The sequence below is a fragment of the Panthera tigris genome, chromosome D3 (assembly GCF_018350195.1).
Source record: "Panthera tigris isolate Pti1 chromosome D3, P.tigris_Pti1_mat1.1, whole genome shotgun sequence".
Taxonomy (NCBI): Eukaryota; Metazoa; Chordata; class Mammalia; order Carnivora; family Felidae; genus Panthera; species Panthera tigris.
The window spans coordinates 13,657,503-13,670,540 of NC_056671.1; the positions used below are offsets into that span (position 1 = coordinate 13,657,503).

Below are 13,038 nucleotides of genomic sequence, written 5' to 3' on the forward strand. Positions count from 1 at the left end.
ATAACAGCTTACATCGGTGAGCAGTTCCTATGAGCCAGGCCCCAGATAAATTCTTTCCCGGGAATATGTACACCCTCTGGAGGGAAACAGTATTAACAACAACGGGTCTCACGTACACCATGCTTCATGGCGTATAAAGAGAACTTTGGTAGTCCTGGGGTGTCTGGGTGGCTCAGTTGGTTAAGCCTCCGATCTTTAGTTCATGAGTTTGAGCCCCACATTGGGCTCTGGGCTGACAGCTCAGAGCCTGGACCCTGCTTCAGATTCTGTCTCTCTCTCCCCTCCCTCCCTCTCTCAAAAATAAACATTAAAAACGATTTTAAAGAATTTTGGTAGTTCTTATACTCACTTTTGCCTCATTACTTTGGTCTCATTCATTCATTCATTCATTCGTTCGTTCAACCCGCCAGTTGTACCCCCGAGCATCTAGAACGTTACCAGCCCTGAACTGAGCACTAGGCCCAAGAAACAAAGCCCCAGTTCCCGCCCTGCACGGGGCCAGCTGTCTATTAGGGGCACAGTTGCAATTCTGTAAGTGGCAGGTTGGGGCACCCCCAGGAGGAGGCCATGGGAGGACAGGAGGTAGGGGGGTTATCCTGCAGGACGTGGTGTCCACACTGAGACCTCAGCAAAGCAAAAGCCAGCATCTAAAGACCTTGGCGGACCCCAGCTAGAGTACGGATGTCACCTTAAAGGCACAGGGGAGCCCCCAAAGCTGGAGCAAGGGCTCCTCACTGGGTCTCGGCAGATGCGCAAAGGGTGAGGTGTGCGGTGGTCCTGGGGGTGGGCAGGCAGAGCCGAGGGCTCGTATTCCCACGCCCTGGCCTAGCCCACGAGTGGGAGGTAGGAGTCTCCGTGCCTGAGAGGGTGCAGCCTCCACCCATAGAACCCGGGGGGCCCACTGGGCACCATCCTCTGTGCTGGGAGGCCGACCTGCCCACGACCCATGCTTGTTGGAAATGCAGAGTCTCGGGCCCGGCTCCAGACCCGTGAATCAAATCCTGCCTTTGAACCAGGCTCCCAGGTGATTCACACACACATTCACAGCCGGCGTCCCACCGGGAGGCGAACTGGAGTCACCCCATGCGGCTACAGAGAAGATGTGCGGGGCCCAGGGAGCCTGACGGGGCGCTGACCGGGTCGGGGGCATCATCCAGGCAGACTTGGCTGGAGAAACGCTGCTAAGGCCCAACAGCCGGGACGGGTTTAGTCAGAGGGATGTGAGGCAAGGGAGGGAGGCCACGGGCCTGAGGGGAGTGGAGGAGGTTGGGAATACCACACAGACTGACGTCTGAGGCCAGGGGGCGGGAGAGCTGGTCAGTGGCAGAGAGAAAGGCAGCTGCATTTGCTGAGTGAGCACTTAACTGTGCCCCGGGGCACCGTGCTGGCCCCTGGGGGCCCTGCGACCCCCAGTGAAATGCAGAGTCTCAGGCCCCACCCACCTGCTGAGGCCGAGCCTGCATTAGGAACATTCTCGAGTGATCCACGCACACGCTCAAGCTGGGAAAGAATGTGTGCAGGTCACAGTGTTTCAGTTCGTCCTCGCAGAGGCCCCGGAGGGGCCGCTGGGCGACACCGGGCTCGGATGCTAGAACCTCGAAGTGGGAGGGGCTCCGAGGGCCTCACAGCCCCCTCCCCACACAGCACCTGTGCTCCCCGCCTCCACTCCCGCCCCACGGTCAGACATCTGCTAACAGGCATCTCAAGGTGGGTCCCCGAGACCTCACCCACCGTGGGGAGGATGGCAGCCGGGCTGCCCAACCGGCTCAAAGTGGGATCTTCCCGCATGGTACCTGCTTACGTTCCGCACCCAAATCACTTTACGGATGAGGACGGAGGCTCAGAGACAGAGAGCAACTAATGCAAACACACACAGCCCCTCCTATACAGGAGGCCGATGCAAACGGTTTCTCAAGTCTGGGTTTTTGCCTCTGTTTCCCCCAAGTCTGGAAATTAAACGCACGCGGCACGGGAACTTACAACCTCTCAAGAGGCAAGACCCAGAGACCCCCGACTAGAGCAGCTTCTTCCGGGGCTTACTGGAAGACTATCTTGAGAAAGGGGGCCCCGCCTTCACACGCCACCCACGGTAGGCTGCATCCAGCAGCACAGGTACCAAGCACCTGGTACAGAGCACATGCACAGAAGCTCCCGAAGGAAGGGGGGTGCCCTTGACACTTCCAGGTTCCAACATCCAGGTGCACAGACGTGGCCTCTCCTTAGACTCCCAGGTGTCCGGCCAAGGTGTGCCCACCCGGCCCTGGGAAAGCACTCCAGTCTCCACCCTGGCTGATGGCCCAGCCCCGCTCTGTCACTGCTCTGGGAAAAACCAATTTGCATCTCTAGCCCTGGCCACGGTGACCGGCTCCGACTCGGACATGGAACGCTCTCGGAGCCGATGAGAAGCCAGGTGACTTTCCCCTGGGCTCACTCCCTCTCCTTCACGGGGCTTACCCAGGTGTCACGGACAGAATTGACCACAACACTCCTAACTGGCTTTAATTCTGCCTTGGATACAATCAAACTGAGACAGGAGGCCACAGGAACCAAGAGATCACCAGAATCTAAGCTCTGGAAACGGATGCTTTGAAAACATGACGCGTGGGATCGACAACATGCTTTTGTTTAGACAGACCAAGGAAAGTGATTATTGTTTCTGTCAATTTCCATAAAGCTTAGGTGAAATTTTAGTCTGTTGGCTAAGAAAAAGGACGTTTCCCTGGGTTATTAAAAGTTATTAAGTATTTTTAAATTTTAATATTTTTAATATTATTAAATTATTATTAAGTATTATTAAATGTTGGAAGTTCAAAGACTGTAACCTGAAGACCTTGCATATTTATTTTAGGAAACTCCATGGTAGAACGCTGTTTGCTGTGCGTCGGGGACCCCGCTTGCTACACTTCAACTCGAAGCTTCCTCCCCAACTGTGCAACCACCAAACATGCTAACTAGGATCGCTCACTAACCTAGCTCTATAGAACTCAACCAGCATGGAAGACTGAACACACTCTCTCTTGGGGTAAGGGGGACAGTTTAGGGCATTCCTCCTCATAAAGAAATAACCTGGGGCACCTGGGTGGCTCAGTCGGTTGGGCGTCTGACTTCGGCCCAGGTCATGATCTCACAGTCTGTGAGTTCGAGCCCCGCGTCGGGCTCCGTGCTGACAGTTCATAGCGTGGAGCCTGCTTCACATTCTGTGTCTCCCTCTCTCTCTGCCCCTCCCCAGCTCACGCTTGTACTCTGTCAAAAATAAACTTAAAAACAAATTAAAAAAAAAAAAAAAAGAGAATGAACCTACCCAGCTTCTAAAAGATTAACATTAAACATGCAATGTAGGGGGGCACCTGGGTGGCTCAGTCGGGTAAGCATCTGACTTCAGCTCAGGTCATGATCTCACAGTCTATGAGTTCAAGCCCTGCGTCAGGCTCTGTGCTGACAGCTCAGAGCCTGGGCTGCTTCGGATTCTGTGTCTCCCTCTCTCTCTCTCTGCCCCTCCCCCACTCATGCTCTGTCTCTCAAAAATAAACGAACATTAAAAAAAATTTTTTTAAAGGCAATGTAGGATGGCCAGTCTGACTTCTGTCAAGAAATCAGTCTGCTGCCCGCCATCTTGCCTGAGGCCGGAACTAACAACAGAGAGGAAGCAGAGTGAAGAGACCTTCAACGCGGTCTTCAAGTTACGTATACCTGAGATTCTAAGCACAGAGGCCAGGAGCGTGTCCCATTTGAGGAAGCCAGGGCAGGGTACATGTGGCTGACTGGCCCCCTGTCTTCACTCTAGACAGACATTCCTGATCCCAACAAGTATGGCTCTAGAACATCTTATCTAGAGGGACCAAAAGAATGACAACTGCAAGTTTGCCACAGGAAATGGGGCCACCCAGGGGCTCTTCCAGAGTCATGCTGAACTCAGGGAAAGAGGGAGAAGAGAAATCCTCAAGGGCCATGGAGCTGCCCAAGGCCCAAACCCAACTGCAGATCTTACCGAATGGTGGGCTGGTCTCCACTCAGCTGCTTAAACCTCCGGTGGAGCTGCTCGATCTGGTCTGAGGAGACTGGGAAACAGGGGAGGGAGGGAGAGAAAGAGAGAGAGAAGACATCACTGACCGCTGAACTTGAGCCACCAGCAGGAGGCTGGTGACATTCTCCCACACTTCCCAGGCGGGCAACACCGACCACCTCCAGACGAAGAAACCGACAAAGGGCGTCCCATTCTTCCTGGCAGTGCACCCCTGGGGTCATTACCTCCGATCCCCCGGCAAGACAGCCTGTGCTACGAACGGCAGCTGCCGGGACAGCACGAAAGTGAACCAGCTCATTTTCCCCTTCCCCCTAAAGGGATCACATCCGTGTGACTTCTTCCCCTCCTGCTCCCGAAGACAGGGGTTTTCCTAGCTGAGCAAGGGGCTTCATACGGTCACGTACAGAGAGACAGAGGGGCGTGGCAGGGCAAAGGGGTTCGGGCTGCTGCTGGAAGTCACTTGGGAGACACGTAGTAGGACGCGGGAGGAGAATCTGGTGCAGCAAGGGGATTGGAAGGAGAAGAAAGGGAATTTTGATCATTGCGCTGTGGAGGACATATTTAGATCTTCCCAGTAGTTCTAGAAAACCTTAAGTACAGTTTTTCGTAATTACCATTTCGGGCTGGCGGGCCGCTGTGTCTTCCCCAGTAAGACGGGGCCTTGCACATTCCGGGTTTCATAAGGGCTCCACCCCCACGAGGGCCTGTTTTATGAAGCACACAGTATGACACCCGGACCTGCATTGTCTCCCCTCATCCACGACACATCCTGCATAAGGGAGCAGATGTGCTTTTCTCTGTGGGATAATTTGCAAACTGCAGCTCAGAGCACTCGAGACCGCACGACCGGTGACTGGTGGAGTGGGGTCCATCTCCTGACCCCGCCTTCAACCTGCCTTCACTCGGTATCGCCTGCCTGCCCACATATCCTGGTGCTCCAAGGCCTTGAGGGCCGGTTCCCCGGGGACTATACACGGTTCGGGCAAAACTTTCCAAACAGCCATCCCCCCTCCCCCCGGCTCCTCCCGGCATTTCCCATGCCCTATTATAAATGTCTTTTCTTGTTCCAGAGACAGCTAATTTCTGGGACCAGCTGGTCATCTCATTTGCTGTTGCTTTTTTTTCAAGTATTACAAGAAAAAAAAATGTTTATTTGAGAGAGAGAGAGAGAGAGAGAGAGTGTGTGTGTGTGTGCGCGCACGAGGGGGGAAAGGGGCAGAGGGAGAGAGAATCCCAAGCAGTCTCCACGCTCAGCATGGAGCCCCAACGTGGGGCTCGATCCCACGACCCTGGGATCATGACCTGAGCCGAAATCAAGAGTCAGACACTCAGCTGACTGAGCCACCTAGGCACCCCCTTTTTAAGTAATCTAAGTAATCTCTATACCCAATGCAGGGCTCAAACTACAACCCCCAGATCAAGAGTCACATGCTCCACCGGCTGAGCTAGCCAGGTGTCCTCCTCATCTTTTTTGGGGGGTGGGGGGGGGGTCTCAGGCTCAGGTTGTATCACTTTAAGAATACGTAGCTCAAGGGCTCCTGGTGGCTCAGTCAGTTGAGCGTCTGACTTCGGCCCAAGTCATGATCTCACGGTTTGTGAATTCGAGCCCCACGTCGGGCTCACTGCTGTCTGTGCAGAGCCTGCTGCAGATCCTCTGTCCCCCTCTCTCTGCCCCTCCCCTGCTTGTGCTCTTCCCAAAGTAAATAAGTATTTAAAAAAAAAAAGAATCTATAGCTCAGAATTCTCCAGCCTCCCTAGAAGCTGTTGGTGAGGAAATACCCCTCAGGACAGCCAACAGCTGTGAAGGGTTCTCCGTGTACCAGAGGCGCATCTCCACACATCAGTGCACCTGTTCCCCACGGCACCCTGGGATAGGGCTGTATTCCCATTGCGGATGTAGAAACGGACTCTTGGAAAAGTGGGATGACCGTGAGGGGCAATAACCACCTTTCTGGAGGAGGACATGGCCATTCCTATCATGTGTGTATCAGCAAGGACATCCGAATACTCTACAGGGCTCAGGGATTGCAGTCCTGGGCACACACCCAACAGAAACGCACCCTTGCGCTCGTCAGAAGAGGTACAGAAAGAAGGAGAGGTTCACAGCAGTGCGGTTCCAACAGCCCTAGACTGGAACCTATCCAAATGCCGACAACGGCAGAATCAAGTGTTGAGGTGCAGTCTACTCAAGCAATGGAGTAGTATACAGCAAGGAAAACGAGCAGACGGTGCGTGCCATAACCTGGGTGAGCTTCAGAAACATAAAATCAAGGAAAAGAAGTCAGATGCCAAAGAGCAAGTATGTTAGGATTCCATTTAAATGGAGCTCGAAAACGGGTAAAAAGTCCTCTGTAGGGTTAGAAGTCGGGATGGAAAGGCCGTGCACTGTAAGATTCTACTATAGGACCTCCTGGAAAAGGCAAAACCGTGAAGGCACAAGAAAGGTCTCCATGTCCGAGTCTGGGGATGAGGAATGAACAGGCAGAGCACAGAGGGTTTCCGGGGCAGTTAAACTATCCTGTGGGTCCCATCATGACGGACACACGTCGCTGAACATACGTCCAGACCTGCAGAAGGTGCACCACCACAGGTGAACCCTAATGTGAACAATGGACTCTGGGCGATAATGAAGTGTCGATACAGGTTCATCGACTGTATCAAACGTACCACACTGGCGGGGGCCACGGATAAGGCGGGAGGCTATGGCACATGTCAGGGTGAGGGCATAGGTGAAAACTAACTTCCTCTGAATTTTGCTATGAACCTATCTAAAACTTGTCTGATAATAGTAATGACAAGGTGGTGCCTGGGTGGCAGAGAGAGTGGAGTGTCCGACCCTTGATATCGGCTCGGGTCATGATCCCAGGGTCATGGGAGCAAGCCCCACGTCAGGCTCCACATGAGCATTGGGCCTGCTGGAGATTCTCTCTCTCTCTCTCCCCCTCCCCCAGTCATGCACTCTCTAAAAGAAAAAAAAAAGACTTTAAAAAATATAATAAAAATGATGATGTTGTCTTATTTTTTTAAAAAAGAGAAGCCAGAATAGTGGTTGCCCCCGAACGGGGAGTAGTGATTTGAATGGGGCGTGAGGGGCGCCTCTGGGTAGTGGGAATATTCTATTTCTTCATCCAGGTTCAGGTTACACACACGTGTGCTCAGCAAGGACATGGAACTCTATGCTCACGGGTGATGTACTTTTCTGTACCTGATATTACGATAAAAGGTTTACCTGAAAATTTCAGTGATTCTACCTGGCAGGAAAAAATAAATCCAACGAGTACAAAAGACAAATACATAAATGTGTCCACCCGTGGATTCTTAACAGCTTAAAAAATGGACTCGACCTAAGTGCTCACCCAAAGCAGATTGGTCAAATATTTTACGGAAGGCTTAGTCAATTAAAAAAAAAAAAAAAAAAAAAAAAAGCAAGCTGCTTTTGAGAAGTGACAGTTATATATCGGACATGAAAATACGTTCCACAGAGAATGTTTAAAAGTCAGGGCGCCTGGGTAGCTCAGTTGAGGGCCCCACTCTTGATTTCAGCTCAAGTCATGATCTCATGGTTTTTGAGTTTGAGCCCTGTCAACGCAAAGCCTGCTTGGGATTGTGTGTGTGTGTGTGTGTGTGTGTGTGTGTGTGTGTGTGTGTGTGTGTGTGTCTCTCGCTCAAAATGAACTTTAAAAATGTTTAAAACAGCTTGCTATGGGGCGCCTGGCTGGCTCAGCAGGCAGAGCCTGCCCCTCTCAGTCTCGGGGTTGTGAGGTTAAGCCCCACACTGGGCATGGTCCTTACTTAAAACACAACCGCCTGCTACAAAAATAGCATGACCTCATGCTGGGGAAAACATGTAGATATACACAAATGTATAGAAGTAAGGAAAGAAAATCCGGACTCCCTTTCCCCAAAATAATAATAGCAATGGTCTTTCTCCGTAGAGGGATTAAAGGCTTTGTTTTGGTTTCATTCATCTATATCTTCTAAATTTCCTCTAATACACAATGCATATTTATTAGTGATGTAATGAATATTTTAGGCACACAATACGGTAGCACATGGGACAGCCGAGGGATCTCGAAAATACTGCTACTGATGAATCATCTGTTAGCTGAGCACCACGTCCTGGGCACACGTGGTCTTATTTAACCCTTACCATGACCGTATAATGGAAGGACTGCTCCCATTTTCCAGAAGAGCAAACTGAGGATCTGAGGCGTTAGGTGACTTGAAGGTCAGGCCCTGAACTTGAAAGGGAGACCCAGGATTTAAACTCAGTTTGTCTGGCAGAATGTGTGCGGTTTTATGTTCGTGGGTTACCGATCAAAGGCAGCCCAGCACTCAACCGCAGATCAAAAAAAACCCCAAAAACAAAAAAAACAAAAAACAAAAGCACACGGACGAGAAATAACCATAGAAATTGCAGCCACACGTGTGCTCCTAACATTTCATGAATCCATTTATAGGAGATGCTCAGGGAGGCAAATCCAAACTAGACCAGGGCTTGCCTGGGGCTAGGCAAGGATGGGGAGTCATGCTGATAGGTACTGAGCCTCTTGGGGGAGGGCGGGGGGGAGGGGAGGAAAATGTTCCAAAGTTAGATCGTGAGGGACGCCCAGCCCTGTGATTATACTAAAACCCGAGTACACTTTGAATGGGTGAGATGTAGGGAACGTGTTACGTCTCAAAAGCGCCATCAGGAAAATGAATTACGTGCCTAATCCTGGGAACCACAGCAGTCCACGTCAATTGAGCCCTGACTGTCCAGGGCTGAATTCTGCATCCAAAGTGCACGCACGGGTGCCCACACCCTTCCCTGTCGTGCCTGACTGAAAGCAGAGGGATGAGGAAAACAGCCTCCCATCTCTGGACCCCTGTCTTCGGCACCCAAATCCCCTGAGCCAAGAGCTCGGAGCTCAACTCGGGGAAGCCTCCCCGGGCTCAGGGACTGGGAGAAGGAACATCTTAGGCCTCACGAACTGACTTCCGAAGACCTCACGCGCTCTCAGGTCCCGGGGTCCCCCAGAGGACGTGTCCTGTGGGCACCTACACCTGTGTGCAGAGCGCCCTCGGGGGCTCCAAGGACGGAAGCTCTTCTGGTCTCCCTGCTCCTCCCTCAGCCCTTCTCCAGGTCCCCAGGCGGTCACGGGTGCCATGGAGACAAGAGGCAGAGTCACTTGGGTGCCTGGCACGTTGACCTTGTTATCTTTGGTTTTAGATTTCAGCCTGAGGGTTGAGGTCACACCCTTCCACAGGCTGGTGGGAGTTTAACTGGCCCAATCTGTGTGTGTGTGTGTGTGTGTGTGTGTGTGTGTGTGTGTGTGCACGCGCGCGCGCAGTCCAAGCTGGGACCAGAGGTATGAAATTGTGTAAAATACACACCAGCTTCCAAAGACTGAGTACAAAAAAGAATGCACACAGTCTCCATAATTTTTATATTGGTCATACGCTGAAATATTTTAGAAGTAAAATATTAAAATTAACTGTATCTTGTTTCTTTTCCAGACATGGCTACTACAGGGGCGCTGCCTGGGTGGCTCAGTCAGTTAAGCGGCCGACTTCGGCTCAGGTCACGATCTCGCGGTCTGTGAATTCGAGCCCCGCGTCGGGCTCTGTGCTGTCGGCTCGGAGCCTGGATCCTGCTTCGGATTCTGTGTCTCCCCATCTCTCTGCCCCTCCCCCCCCCCCGCTCGTGCTTTCCCTCAAAAATAAACATTACAAAAATTTTTTTAAAGCATGGCTACTAGAAAACGTAGAATTACATATGTAGCTTCTGAAAACATTTAGAATTATTCCACCTTGCATTATAATTTGCACTGGACAGTGCTGGTATCTGTGCTTTTAACCAGCAACTTGATCCCTAGGAACAAATACTGAGGAACTGAGACGAGTGTACAGAGATAAACAGGTAACCGTCATCATCCTGACCTGTTTAAAACAGTAAAAAACTGGGTCACCTGGGTGGCTCAGTCAGTTAAGCACATGACTCTTGACTTCACCTCATGATCTAACTGGGAGACAGAGCCCAGCGTCGGGCTCTGCACTGACAGCGTGGAGCCTGCTTGGGATTCTCTCTCCCCCCCTCCCCTGCTCCTGTGCACGTGCCAGCTCTCTCTTTCCCTCCCTCTCTCTCTCAAAATAAATAAACTCATGGGACACCTGGGTGGTTCAGTGGCTTAAGCATCTGATTCCTGATTTCAGCTCAGGTCACGATCTCATGGTTAGCGGGTACCAGCCCTGCGTCAGGCTTTGTGCAGAGCCTGCTATGGATTCTCGTGTGCTCTCGCTCTTTATCTGCCCCTCCCCTGCTTGCATGCTCTTTCTCTCTCAAAATAAACTTTAAAAAAAAATCTATAAATAAGTATGTAAATAAGCAAACTTTAAAATTGGGGAAGTGGTGAGCTATAAGGAAACGGGTTGAAATAAATAAACGGGTACATCCCAAAGGCAGTATACTACAGAGCCTTAAGAAACATTTTAAAAATATTTAGGGGAGGCTGGGTGGCTCAGTTGGTTAAGGATCCGATTTCAGCTCAAGTCATGACCCCGGGTTTGAGCCCCGTGTTAGGCTCTGTGCAGACAGCTCAGAGCCTGGAGACTGGTTTGGATTCCGTCTCTGTCTCCCTCTCTGCTCCTCCCTCGTTCACACTCTGTCTCTCCCTCTCTCTCAAAAATAAACATTAAAAAAATTTTTTTTAAATATTTAGAACACAGAAAAATTTTCATGGGATATCGCTACAGGGAAAAACCAACAGGCCACAAGATCTCACGTCCATGAAAGTCCGTAATGATATAGTTGTGTGCACAGGAAAAAATAGGAAAGGATGAACAAAATAGCACATTGCTTCCAGGTTTACAGGAAGCAGGTTTACAGGTTTACAGGACATCCCTCTCTTCCTCTTGTCCCTTATCTTTGCTGATCGGTCCCTTAACTTTTCTGTAATTATCAGAGATGCCTTGTATAATCTTCAGTTTCAACTTTGATGGCTAGAATGAAAGATAAAACCTACAGTAGCAAGCGCTGGTGAGACTGCGGAGAAACTGACATCCTCGTGCGCTGCCGATGGGAATGTCACACAGTGCAGCCACCGTGGGACACAATTCCGTGGATCCTCAATAAATTAGATTCACTACGTAATCCAGAAATCTTCCTCCCAAATACGTACCCGAGATACATGAAAACCACGTCCACACATAAACCCATAAACGAGCGTTCACAGCAGCACTGTTCACAATAGCCTAGAGGGAACAATGCAAACGTCCAACGATAGATGAAACTATAAACAAAACGTGGTCTGTCCATACAGTGGCATAGGATTCGGTCACAAGTGGAACGAAGCGTGGACACGTGCTCCGACATCCATGAACCCTGAATACATAACGCCAAGGAGAGAAGCCGGACGCAGCCACATATCGTAGGATTCCATGTATGTGAAACGTCCAGAGTAGGCAAATCTCGCCACAGAAAGTAGATTAAGGGGTTGCCAGGGTTCGGGGTCGGGAGGAATGTGGAGTGATGCGGACACGGGGTTTCTGCCTGGTCCTGGCCTCCCCTGTCGGGCTGTGGGAGCCACCTTACAGCCTCGCTGTGCTGAGCAAGGGGTCACCGGGCAGGAGGAGGGTCGCGTAGACCGGGAGGACAGAGACAACCCTCAAGGAGGTGGAGGCAGGAGCCCGGGTGGAGGCAGGAGACCCAGAAAAGGGGCATGAAATCCGTCACGAGGCCCAGCCTCCCTCATCTGACTCTGGAGGAGATCGAGCATCAGCCTTCACCACACCCACTATGGGGTGGCCAGGATCACTGGAGCCTGTATCTCCAGGGGCCCGAGTCTGGTGGCAAAGGACACCTAAAATAGCATTTGGTCCTTCCCAAATCCACGCTGGCCCCCAGGGGTGTGGGGAGACCTGACTGACTCCCTCTGAGGGATGCTGTTCACTAAGAGACATTTACTGGGGCACCCGGTAGATGCTGGGGGTACAGACACAAGCAGAGCCCTTATCTACTGGAAACGCACGTCACCTCCCTGGGGTCCAGGGTAAGAAACGTGGTGTCAGCCTGCCAAGGAGCACCCATAGGGAGCTGATGCCCTGTGGGATCCTGAAGGCTGAGGGCCAGGCCGGGGAGGGGAGGGCAGGGCTGGCAGATCAGGGTGGGCAGAGCTCAGGAAGCCCCAGGTTCTTCAGCCCAGGCAGAAGGCAGGCTGAGGACAGCGGAGAAAGGAGGTAAGTAGCGGCAGTCACAAATACTGAACTCAAGCATTCAGACCTCACCCTGAGTTTACATAGGACGCTAAGGGAAGGGACAAGATCGCATGTGCCTGGTGACAGTATGCAGGGTGCATGCAGAGGACAGGATGCAGGGAACCCGTTGAGGGGTCGGCTGGTGTAGCCGTCCGGGGGTGGGGGTGGGGGTCTCAAAACGCAGTTGCAAGGACAAGGGCGGCTGACATTATGCACCTGATCTCTCCAGGGGCTCTGCAGGAGCCACCCTGCCTCCCCATCTCCCCAGCCGTGCCGCCCTGGATGCAGGCCCCAGGACGCCAAGTGGCATCCCTGGGAAGGTCTCGGTGGCTTCCAGGGCCCCCAAAGCTCTCCGGCTTGCCATGTCCTCACAGACCGGCCAGGACTGAACCCAAGCACCAGCCAAAGTCCCGAAATACAGAGGTGAGCCAGGCCAGACAGAAAGGTGAGCTAACAACATCTCTGCCAAGAGCTGCTGGCTCGGTCCCCAGCTTCCCGTCCCACTAAACTGTCCCCGCCTCCCCCGGAATACAGAGATCACAAGAGCACCACCCTCCTGAAGCTGTCCACGCCCCGGAAAACAATCAGAGTCGCAGACACGCCATGCGCGATCCCCGGAGGGTAGGGACACCCAAGCGTGCATCAAATGGTCGACAGATGAACCAAACGGGGTAGCTCTACGCAGCCCGACATCATCCCACCACAGAAAGGAAGGAAGCACGGACACCTGCTGCAGCACAGACGACCTTGAAAACAGGATGCCAAGCACCCAGGGCCAC

The 13,038-nt window shown here is 52.1% G+C and overlaps 1 protein-coding gene across 2 annotated transcripts in view; it reads right to left on the reverse strand.

Moving 5' to 3' along the window:
- Nucleotides 1-13,038, reverse strand: part of TESC (tescalcin) — a 50,329-nt gene that overhangs the window by 21,772 nt on the left and 15,519 nt on the right. For both annotated transcript variants that reach the window (XM_042961884.1, XM_042961883.1), the window contains exon 2: nt 3,989-4,058. In XM_042961884.1, coding sequence (XP_042817818.1) covers nt 3,989-4,058 — 70 coding nt within the window. The remainder of the gene's footprint in view (nt 1-3,988; nt 4,059-13,038) is intronic.